Source organism: Danio aesculapii, chromosome 6 (genome assembly GCF_903798145.1).
Source record: "Danio aesculapii chromosome 6, fDanAes4.1, whole genome shotgun sequence".
NCBI lineage: Eukaryota > Metazoa > Chordata > Actinopteri > Cypriniformes > Danionidae > Danio > Danio aesculapii.
The window spans coordinates 62,038,852-62,051,351 of record NC_079440.1 but is presented as its reverse complement, the minus strand read 5'-3'; the positions used below and the strand labels follow the sequence as shown (position 1 = coordinate 62,051,351).

Below are 12,500 nucleotides of genomic sequence, written 5' to 3'. Positions count from 1 at the left end.
ACTCGTTACAACAGATGTCTGCAGAAGAGCATCTCTGAACACACAACACGTCCAACCTTGAGGCGGATGGGCTACAGCAGCAGAAGACCACACCGGGTGCCGCTCCTGTCAGCTAAGAACAGGAAACTGAGGCTACAATTCACACAGGCTCACCAAAACTGGACAATAGAAGATTGGAGAAACGTTGCCTGGTCTGATGAGTCTCCATTTCTGCTGACACATTCAGATGCTCGGGGCAGAATTTGGCCTCAACAACATGAAAGCATGGATCCATCCTGCCTTGTATCAGCGGTTCAGGCTGCTGGGGTGGTGTAATGGTGTGGGGGAGATTTTCTTGGCACACTTTGGGTCCATTAGTACCAATTGAGCATGGTGTCAACACCACAGCCTACCTGAGTATTGTTGCTGACCATGTCCATCCCTTTATGACCACAGTGTCTCCATCTTCTGATGGCTACTTCCAGCAGGATAACACACCATGTCATAAAGCGCCAATCATCTCAGACTGGTTTCTTGAACATGACAATGAGTTCACTGTACTCAAATGGCCTCCACAGTCACCAGAGCTCAATCCAATAGAGCACCTTTGGGATGTGGTGGAACGGGAGATTGGCATCATGGATGTGCAGCCGACAAATCTGCAGCAACTGTGTGATGCTATCATGTCAATATGGAGCAAAATCTCTGAGGAATATTTCCAGTAGCTTGTTAGATCCATGCCATGAAGGATTAAGGCAGTTCTGAAGGCAAAAGGCGGTTTAACACGGTACTAGTAAGGTGTACCTAATAAAGTGGCCAGTGAGTGTATATACGCGTGTAAATGTGTGTGTGTACCTGTTGTGGTGGTGGAGGTGGCTGCATGTATCCCTGTGCAGGCGGTGCTGTCTGCAGGATGGGTTGTGCTGGCGGTGGTGGCGGTGGAGGCGGGTGTGTGTGTGTATGCGGAGCAGCAGGCTGGTATCCAGAGGGCGGAGGGGGCATGATGTAGCTGGGCTGTGGTGGAGGATGCTGGGTCAATACGGTGGGCGGAGGCTGGTAAAGGCTGGGCGGCTCTGGTGCCTCGCTGGAGCCCTGGCGGCTGAGAGACATCTGCCCGAAACCTGCAGTCAGCTCATCTCCCTGAACAAACATACACATAAAAATGAACACCCACACGAAAACGCGAACAACACACATGAACATACACACGAGAACACTATTATTGATCCACTTGTGTTACTAGATGTACTAGTTAGGTACACAAAACCTAAACATAACTATCCTACTAATAATCAATAAGCAGGTAATCACTAGTTTGAGCTAAACGTGTGTATTAATAGTTTTTAATAGTATGATTAATAGTTTAAATACAGACAGATTAAAGATGCAGTCTGTAAGTTTGACACCCAGCAGTTGAACTCTGTTTTGATCCAGGAGTGCAATAAAAAACACAGACGCAGGTTGCCAGATTGAGGCCCTGTTTACACTAATACATTTTATTTTAAAAACGGCGTTTTAGAATGAAAACTATCCACGTCCACACTAGCGTTTCTGAACAGCTCTCAGTCCACACTACACCCCTGAAAAAAAACACATCACGTGACCACTCTGGCATGTGCTGCAGCGCACGTCTGAGCTCCAGGCAGTCAGCAAGTGCTTTGAGCACAGAACCCCAGGTGAGAGCTCTGCACGTCAGACTGTTCATCAAGAATCTACCGCTGGATCTCATCTCACTGTATTTGTTAAACGTGATATTTAATTCATCTTGTTGTCTTTATATAACGACATATTCCCCAACTTTGGTCTGTTGAATCTATTTCTTGTTCTCAGGTAACGTGCTTTGCCTGAGCGCAAAGATAAGTTAATATAATAATTCATGTAACCACGTACACGCTTGCTTGCTTATTGTACAATATGAGTGAACTTATTGTACGTTATACTGTTATGATGGCCATTACTGATTATTAAAACTGATATTCAGCAAAAGAGAGGGTGTGTTTTTTATGAAAATGAAAGTAGGCAGTGATGTTATAGGCATATATTACGTTTTTTTATAAATATGCATACAGTGACGATGATCATATAAATATGAAGCTACATGATGCCTCAACATTTTTAGTGTCTGTTTAGTTAATATTAAAATTAAACTTGACAGTTCGTTATATCAGGTTTTCATTTTATTGTTAGGATAGTGAAACGATGTAGCCAGGGTGCGAACGAGGTTATAAAGAAGCCTACACTAGTGTTTCCCAACCCTGTTCCTGGAGGCACACCAACAGTACACATTTTGGATGTCTCTCTTTTCTGACCCATTAACTTCAGGTGTTGGAGTCTCTTCTGATGTTCTGATGAGTTGATTCAGGTGTGTTTGATTAGCGAGAGGTTGAAAATGTGTACTGTTGGTGTGCCTTCAGGAACAGGGTTGGGAAACAGTGGCCTACACTGTTCCCTTTTGAAGATTTACCCGACGTGTCCTCAAGAGTTTGTTTTCCATAATAAACTTGAGAAAGGATGCAAGCCTGAACTTTATGTAGGCTACTTAATATTGAGGAAAAAGGCCAATCAGATAGGTGAATGTCTTTGGTTTTAAAACCAAAACCCCTTCTTCAGCTTTTTCAAAACGCTCCATTGTCGGCGCTTGAATATTCTGGGGTAGTGTGGACAGAAGGTGAAACCATTAGTGTAAACAGGGCTTGAAGCGAGTGTGCCTGGAGCCTTAAGGCTGATTACAACTGCTTTCTAACTAAAAGCAACAGCACAGGATAGAAGAAACATTTTCCACACTAAAATGAGTTTTTGTCCTGATCAACACCTGAAATTTCTATTTTATAAGCAGCTTCTATTTCTCACAGCTGAACAGTGATCAGCTCAGGTACAGCTCATGTGCTTTATTCAGTGTTAAATGCTAATAATGTAAGTTTGAATACTGTTTCACATGACATTTATTTCCATACTACTGAAAGCAGCAGCAGATAGTTCAGCTCAGATCTGGAGAATAAAATAAACCGTCTGAAACTGAACTTCAGAACTGAGACCAACACACATCAGTGATTCAGCATCTACATTTAATCATGTTAAAGAGGTGTAATATGTATTAATTAATTATAAACTTTCATATGGCTGGAGTGCAGTGAGTGCACTATTCTGTGCTTCTGAATGTCTGTATTTACATTTCTGTCCTATTTTGTCTGGTGCAATTCGTATCATGTCACATGCAAACTGCACACCACGTGTGTATTACGGAGACATTCACGCAGAATGCATCTTTGCACCTGAAACGCGAAACGCAGCACTCAGGAATGGTTTAAAACAGTAGACATGTCAACTTGCTGCAATAAACAAATCCTATAATGCTTGCCCCGCCTTCAAGCTCTTCTTATTGGCCCACTGCTCTAGAACAGAATGCGAATGGATTGGTTAATATCAGCTGTCAATCACTCAGCTCAGATAACAGGGAGCTACAGCCGCAAAAATGTAAAGGTCTGGATATGAGAGAATAAAAATAACACTGACAGACTGTTTTAGAAAGCACCTAAAGTTACAAATAATGGCACATCTGATTAATGATCATGTGGTGAATGTTAATCCAGCATTTACACTTTACGAAGAGTGGATAAAAGACTTCCAGTGGGTTAACGTCCGCTATGAAAATGAGCCATTCACCGTGAACCTGGTGGGACGGAGTTTTCAGGTAACAGTGTAGGCCACATCTACACATTTTAAGCGTGAACTTAAAACTTTTAGTAACGGTGCTCAATTGCTCAAGCACCGGTGCTACCAAGAAAAAATGTTAATTGCGAGCCCTGCTAATGTTGACATACATAATATTTATATTATTTACTAATTAATAACCACCTCATGTGGAACTCTGAATCCCCGTCTCATTTCTGAGTCTGCTACTGTTCACCGGAGCTCGCATTTCAGTCACAGACGCATGCTTTGAGAGCCTTCCTGACTGAATGAATCAAATACACTGTGTTCCAGCAAGGCAACCCGGTGCTGAAATATAATAGGCTAAATTGGCATAAAAGAACCAAAACAAAGACAGCCGTTCCGAAAAGCAGAATATCTGAGTTCAGGATTGCTTTTCAGATAAACAAGAATGTTCACTGCGCATGTTTCTGAATATCTGCACACATATGAGGGTGTTTTTATGCTTTAGAAGAGTCAAACACTTACAGACAGCACCTTTAATACAGTGTAAATTATTAGTTACACAGTAACTGTCAGCTTAAAATGAAGTGTGAGGTTCATTTGTTTCCCCTAAAACTCAGTGGAGAAAAGTTGAGCACTATCAAGGAAGCACACTGTAAACATATCCATATATCAGCTTTTTTACATATTTTAAGATTCATGTTTTTTATTTTTTCAGCTCATATCTGCTGCTGAATTGCATTATGGGATCTTGACCTTTCTTCCAGCAACTTTTAACCTTGATTAGTTGTGAAAAGTGACTTTTCTGAGCATCTGTAATAGTTTGCAGTGCTATATTGTCTGGGTTGGTGTAGTATCAAAGTCCCTTTAAGGCAAGTCATTTTACTTGGTGGCCATTTTTAAAACGCCTCTTGGGCATTCTGTCTGAATGGGGAAACGTCAAATTCTCCAAAACTGTCTGCCAATAGCCTAGTGGTTAAGTGCGCCGACATATAGCCACCAAGGAGCTCACGGCGACCCGAGTTCGATTCCTGGCTTGAGGTCCTATGCCGATCCTTCCCCTCTCTCTCTGCTCCCAATGCTTTCCTATCTGTCCACCACTGTCTTATCACATCAAATGTGAAAACCCCTACAAAAACTATTAAAAATAAAATAAAATAAATGAATAAATTCTCCAAAACTGTTGGCCAAGCTTATGATTACAATATATGCTTGGAACCACAAATAAAATTAAAAACATGTGTCATAAGTTTCATTACTAAATGTTGGAATCAAACAAAATCTGCATAATTTCAGGTTGCCTGAGATAATGCGCAGGGTGACGCGGTGGTGCAGTAGGTAGTGCTGTCGCCACACAGCAAGAATGTTGCTGATTCAAGCCTCAGCTGGGTCAGTTGGCATTTCTGTGTGGAGTTTGCATGTTCTCCCCGTGTTCACGTGTGTTTCCTCCGGGTGCTCCGGTTTCCCCCACAGTCCAAACACATGTGCTATAGGGGAATTGGGAAGGCTAAATTGTCCGTAGTGTACGTGTGTGAATGAGTGTGAGTGGATGTTTCCCAGAGATGGGTTGCAGCTGGAAGGGCATCCGCTGAGTAAAACATATGCTGGATAAGTTGGTGGTACATTCCTCTGTGGCGACCCCGGATTAATAAAGGGACTAAGCCGAAAAGAAAATGAATGAATGAATGAGATAATGCACGTGTGCACTCAAAAGGACTGAGATCATGACACCAACCTCATTTATGGCCGTTCTACACATTATCATCCTCTAGATAATGATAATCTGAAGTAATCCACATCTTGGTCTTGATGGTGAATCTCCTCCAGAAATGACAGCGACTCTGTGTTTACAAGTTTGTGGGCGTTTGAGTAGCTACAGCTGTCATGTGATGTGCGTTTGACAGGACACTGTCCCTCGTGTTGGTTTCACACAGATAACAAATCCAAAAAAACAGTTGTTTTCAAGTGCACTTAATTCATTTAAAAGTACAGATTTCAAGCTTTAAGTGGATATATTTCTTATGTCTGTGAAGCAAATATTCGATGAGATTCCAGTGTGTCTGTTGACTACCAAACTGTTGTAAAAGCACACGTCTGGTCTGAGCTTCTCTCCCAGCGAAACATCAGTCTATAGCGATTGATGATTGGCTCCTGTACTAGTGGGCGGAGCTTCATTCACCAGATTGACCCTATTCAAAACTATACCAGTGACATGTTTTGTGTATTCTATAGTGTTTGTGTTGTATATTACACCACAGAAACCTTTTAATAAACTGCAGCACATCTTCTGCTATTAAACACACCAATTTCTCTAGATATTACTACTTACACATTATAATATTTCAAACTAATGTCAATAAAAGTCGCTTTGTTAAACTGTAGAGTTTAATTATCAACACCAGAAGTGGACAGAGCAGATCAACATCCCATAATGCAATTCACCACTGCAAATAACCCCAAAACACAGTAAGTGCTGATTGACAGATATTGTTTACAGTGCTGTAGAAGGCAGATGGAGGACAGAGAGCGGGCAGAAGCAGTGCTGTAGTACCATGTTGTACTGCTGGGAAGGAGAAACAGGCAGGAGGACCTGAGGGCACGAAGGGTTTGAATAAGACACAGCCTGCGCAGACGCCTGCAGAGACGCCACCGGCTGCACACACACACACACAACAGGGGGGAAAACAGAGAAAAGAGGAATGCAAATATTAGAGGACACTGACTCTCATTCACTCATAATTTGTGTACTGTTGCACATTTGAACATCTCACAAAAGCTTTGTGCCGTATCTGTTAGTGAATATGAGTTGTTCTATGAGGATTGGGAGAGGAGAGAATAAACAGTCTGTACAGAAGAAACATCATTACATCTAGAAGAGTTCCCACTGGGAAGTCTGTGTGTCTGTCTATGGCCCAATCCCAATTCTATTTATGCACCCCTTCCTCTTCCCCTCGGCCCTTAAAACAGAGTGCGAAGGGGAAGGGCTTCAAAATGTACCCCTAAAAAAAATAGCACAGCACTACAGCACCTGCACACGTCATCACGATCTCCTGCTTCATATGAGATCTTCATATGCGACTGCTGTAGTTATTCTAGTCGAGTTATTTTTTTGGTATTTCTCTTCAGGAAATCACTGAAGGAAATGATATCATGTTATCATAATGACATCATGTAGCAAAAAAAAGGCTGCTTTCACACTAGCACTTTTGGTCCACACCTGGATTCGTTTGACATCAGAGTACGGTGTGTTTAGCTAGTTCGAACTAGTCATGGGCTGGTATAACATTCTGATGGTGTGATAACCTTTGATAAAAATATCCCTGTATCACTGTGTGTGTGATTACAGCTCTAAAATATAATCTTTTTAAATGTCTGGGTAAAAAACAAAAACCGTTTTCCCCTCTGAAAACAATATATTTGATTTTTTGGAAGATTTATAATATTTTTGAGCAGTAAACACATCAGGCTAAATCAAGGATGGGCAAACTCGATCCCGGAGGGCCGGTGTCCCTGCATAGTTTTGCACCAACCCTAATCAAACACACCTGCTTGTAGCTTTCTAGTGATCTTGAAGACACTAATTAGGGTGTTCAGGTGTGTTTGATTAGTGTTGGAGCAAAACTCTGCAGGCACACCGGCCCTCGAGGATCGAGTTTGCCCATGCCTGGGCTAAATGATTCAAATGAATCATATACTTCTGCTGTCTTCATTAGTTTCATTAGTCCTCACAATTTAAAACGGCATCTTTGGATATCTTTTCTGCTGGAGATTAGGGCTGCACGATTCTGGCTAAAATGTGGATCACGATTTTTGTTGCTTAAAATCAAGATCAGGATTTTCTCTCGATTCTTTATATAGGTTAATATGAGTAGCTTATTATTATGGTTAATTCTCAAACATATCGTCACCTTGGAATTATAAGGTTCTGTCTGCGTTCTGAATGATTTTGAGATGTTGACCTTAAAAGTTTTTGCAATCCATATAGCAAACAGTATGTGTGCAACATTTGTTTTTTTAATAAAAACTCTTAAAATGTAAACAACTTATAAATAAACATCCCATAATGTAAATTAGATATCATTTAATAAGAATATGTCAATAACTCAATTTTGACAAAAATGTCAGATAGAAGCTTATAATTCTAAAGTGACGATATGGTAAAACAACACTAATAATATTAGGCCTGTGTGTAGGTCTACTGTTGCTTAAAATGCTCAATTTTGTATAGTCATTATGGTGGACTTGAACAGACTTTTAATATGTCCTGTTTGTTAATTCACAGTAAAATAATGAGATCAGAATATAACTATTCATAATTATAAAGTTGAATTATTATGTTTAAGACATGTGCTTGTCTTCTGTTATTGACAGCATTATTACACCATTTGTTTTCACTGGTAAAATCAGACATTTGTTATTATCAGATTTCTTCTTGCATTAGATTCAACATTATATATAGGCTAGAGCAGTGTTTCCCAACCCTGTTCCTGGAGGCACACCAACAGTTCATGTTTTGGATGTCTCCCTCATCTGACCCATTAACTTCAGGTGTTGGAGTCTCTTCTGATGTTATGATGAGTTGATTCAGGTGTGTTTGATTAGGGAGAGAATGAAAATGTGTACTGTTGGCGTGCCTTCAGGAACAGGGTTGGGAAACTCTGGGCTACAGTAGCTATACTGACACTGTTAAACATTTATTTTTATGCACAACACTATGTGTTTGCTATGAAAAAAATAACATATCAAATGCTTGTCGTAATCATGACGGTAAAATGTGATATGATCATTTAAATGACGTGCGCACAGGTTTCATTTTCACTTCCGAGTGCGGCTCATGGCTGCTGTCACTGTGATTTAAAAACACACACGTGCAAATCATTCTTTCAGCACGGCTCTGACGATCGCTCTGTGTAACAAACTGAACCTTATTTACAACTTTATTACCTGTTACTCACAGCCTACGCGGGTTCTGTTCACTAAAGTAGCCATCATTGGCGTGCACGTGCATGCGTTCTCGGCAGTAAACAAACAGCAGGTGGTCAGCTCACGTGTGATTTTGCGGCCGCGAATACATCATTACATTTGGACAGAAATGACAAGTCTGGGTGAATTATACCTTATAAATACAGTATGTGACACTTTTAACGCCATTTGGAGGTGTTCATGTTCTTGTGAAGACTCGTGCGACTGCCTTGCTTCTCTCCTGAGCTTGAAAATATAATTGGCTGAATTGTAGAAAAGCTGAATTAAGATCGTGTGTGGGGTCAAATCCAGATCGTGATCTTTTTTCGAGTAATCGTGCAGCCCTACTGGAGATACTGTTGTCCTAAAACAATAATAAAAAAAATCTTACACATACCCTGGGAACGGAATTACAGTTTATTTTGATGGGTTCAAAAACTTTTCCAAATCGTGGTATACCTTGAAAACGGTAATAGTCCCATGATTAGTGTGAACGTGTCTTCCGAACTTGGGTGCGCACCCACAAACCGTACCAGAGTCTGCCTGAAAGAGGTGGTCTGGGGTCTGGTTCACGCGAACTCTGGTATGAATGCAATCGTACCAAACAATGGAAGTGAATCGGTAACTGTACAACAAACTATCGTTTTCATAACGTTCATTCGTGTGTGTGTGTGTGTGTGTGTGTGTGTGTGCTGCAGACGTCGCGTAATGTTCTGAATGTTTATAATATTTTTGCGGCAGATGGACGCGAGTCGTTTTCTGTATGTCCAAAACCAAAAGATTCAGTAAAAGCAGAATGACCGCGATATGCAGACGCTTTATTTTTATTTTGCCGCTTTGCTTTTAAGTCCATCACCTAGCAACAGCCGTACACACAATAGCAGCTCGAGGACGCAAACGTACCGGGGTTCAGAAGGAAAAAAGACCATGTGAACACAAACCAACCGAGAAGATGGCAAGGGGGGAACAATCGAACTTGGGTACGGTCCAGGCAATTGATTCAAGTGTGAAAGCACCTTGAGATCATAACTGTACTGTGCATTTACACAGTGGCCATATTCATCTATGTAGACAGACGAAAACAACATTAACAGTATAGCAGACACTGTAAACAGCTCATTCACAACAACTAGACTGTTCTGACAGGGGATTCCAGTGTCAGAATGTTGTGGGACTGCTGTACAGGAGTTATTATGAGGGATTATAGATAGACAAATTTAGCGAATTTTATTTTAGAGTTTTTTTTAAAGCATGAACGCGGTTATGAATATATTAAACCATGTGCTTGTTTGTTGTAATAATTCATAATAATGACAAAAATACTAATTTGTGCATCTCCTGACTTTGGTGTGCAGCCATGATACCGTTGTGGCTGGTGTATTCTGGGAAATTTTCGTACCCCCTTGGTTTCAAGTGTGGTCCTGAAAAATCTCAGATTAGCGCTTCCCCTTAGCCTTACGCCTTCAAGATAAAGAGAAATGAGACACACTGACCACTTCTCGTGATTGAGCAAATGAGGGGTCGGGGTAAGGGAAAGGGCTAAAATTGGGATTGGGCCTGTGTCTGTGTGTTAAGAAGCTTTTTCCAGCATGCACCTGCTAGTTCTATTTAGTGCAGTTCTGCTAGTTCATTTGCCGCAGTCTAAATCAGGTCTGACTTTGCGATATTTAATTTTTTTGCAATAAATATTATAATATGAATACAGTTTCACAAGATGGTTTGAGTAGCTCTATTTGATGCCATACTCAGCATTACAGTTTTCAGGTAAATAATAATAATCACCACAATTCCAAAATGACTTCTTATTTTGCTTGGTCTCGTTTCTAGTCCAAATATCTAAAAATGCTTGGGTCAAGTAAAGATTTTTTCAACTTCAGCAGAAATGAGACAAAATGAAGTGAGTTTTACCTTAAAACAAGTAAAATAATCTGCCAATGGGGTTTGTAAAATAATCACATAGTCACTGTGAAATGTAGATATTTGGACTAGAAACAAGACTTTATAAAATTACAAGTATTTTGGGCATAAATTGTAGAAATAGTTAAATAGGAATAACGTCTGTTTCACCTCTAAACATCATCATTTCTTGTGTCCAAATGTCTAAACTCTCTAAAAATGCTCACTCTTATGGTCTGTTTCCACTGAGTGGTACGGTACGGGTTGCCTTTAACAGGCTTGCGTTTCCACTGCCAAAAGGGTACCAATGGTATGACAGAAAATTTCATTCGATGTCATTCTCGTACGAGGCAATGTCTACAGTAAAGCTGTACGGGTCACTCATATATCATATGAGAAGCTCTTCTCACAACACAGATGCTTTATACACATCAATACTTGTGTGTAAATGTTCATTACTAACCTTTCTATCAACAGGATTTGATTATAACTGCTGATCAATGAAATAGCCTACTGTAACGCCTGTGATTATATCAAATAAATAAATAAATGAACATATATGAACACATACAGCCCCTTACAGTCTCCAATATGTTACTAATTACAGATAAACTACACACAGCAGACATTTATTTCTTATTTGGGTTCAAAACAACACGCAACATATACCAATGCAGACCTCTCATCTGTATCTGTAATCTTCAGCAACACGTGTAGCCTCTTTTAGAGAATAGTTACGTCATTCTGAGTTTATAATAGTCCAGAAGGGGATGATAATAGTTAAACATGGCAGTGTGTTCATGATTCAGGTTGCTGAAAGAATCATTTGTTCCTTTACAGCTTCTCCTTTGCTTCACTTTCACATTTGTCCGTTTCTGAAAGGATATCAGAAGCGCTTCAATAATGACGCGCACGTTATTATCATCAGCTCAAGAAGTTTGTTATTTCGAATATAATAGACGGGCTCGTAAAACAACAACAGGACACGGCAGATTTTGTTCTTCTTGGCTTTGTGGCTGTTCATAAAGACGACAGCAAGGTTTGCTTGAGCTCGGGTTGACCATGGCTCGTTATCTGTAAATAGTATTACGGTGTAATGTCTCGGCTGTGTTTTTAAAATGGCGCTTCCTTTGCTTTCATTCTCCTGGCTTGTGCTTGCACTAGTGATGTGTCTCTGTAAACCAATAGCGTTCAGCTGTGTGTTTAGCTCTGCCTTTTGGTACCCTTTTGTTGATTTAGAAACTCGTTCGGTTTGGTACCTTTTGGCAGTGGAAATGGCCATAAAAGCATACCGACCCGTACTGTCCCACTCAGTGGAAACGGACCATTAAAACCAACCCAGGCTCATTCTGAAAACGTAGTCCTACGCACGTTTCTGGAGACCGCGTGTTATGTAGCCGGGGGTACGTATGGCTGCATTTCATTTTTTTTAAACTAATGTTACGGTGTGGCGTGACGCCATTCCTTTTCGCGCTTATCGGCTGACCGCTTACCCCGGTGTGGAGGGCTTTCCCGCAGCAATCCAGTTAGCTCGTCGTGTGCGTCGGCAGACTTGAGCCGCAGAGAGGAGATGACCACGACGACGGGGTTCGAGTCCGGGGAAGAGCGGTTCAAGAAATCAGGTGAGACAAAAACAATCCAAAAAATAAACTGAACAAGTGAATAACAGGGTGAGAATGTGGTAAAATCCGAAAACTTAAAAATCAGACGAGGGCTTTTCTTTTTCTGGACCGCTTTTGTAAATCGTTGGTTGGGTTTTAGGGAAGTGGGTGGGCAGGTCAATTGATAAAATTGGTTGGGTTTAGGGGAAGGAGGAGGGTGGGTCTGTCGATTAGTCAGACAGACGTTCGGTCGACAGCGGCCTCTGGTGGGTTTACGTGAGAACAGAATGCCCGAACGGCACTCGCGAGAGAAATTTGAGATACGAAAAAGCACACGCAGCGGCTTCTGGATTCGCAAAAACAAAAAGTGCAAAAATACATACCTCCCGGGTCTCCAGAAACATCCAC

At 41.0% G+C, this 12,500-nt stretch overlaps 1 protein-coding gene across 6 annotated transcripts in view; it reads right to left on the bottom strand.

Annotated features, from left to right (window-relative positions):
* LOC130231207 (R3H domain-containing protein 2) overlaps nucleotides 1-12,500 on the bottom strand; it is a 144,350-nt gene that overhangs the window by 18,968 nt on the left and 112,882 nt on the right. For 5 of the 6 annotated variants that reach the window (XM_056460679.1, XM_056460681.1, XM_056460682.1 and 2 more), the window contains 2 exons: nucleotides 6,185-6,286; nucleotides 835-1,119 (listed from right to left, as the gene is read on the bottom strand). In XM_056460679.1, coding sequence (XP_056316654.1) covers nucleotides 835-1,119; nucleotides 6,185-6,286 — 387 coding nt within the window. The remainder of the gene's footprint in view (nucleotides 1-834; nucleotides 1,120-6,184; nucleotides 6,287-12,500) is intronic. The other variant, XM_056460684.1, reaches the window with a different exon arrangement.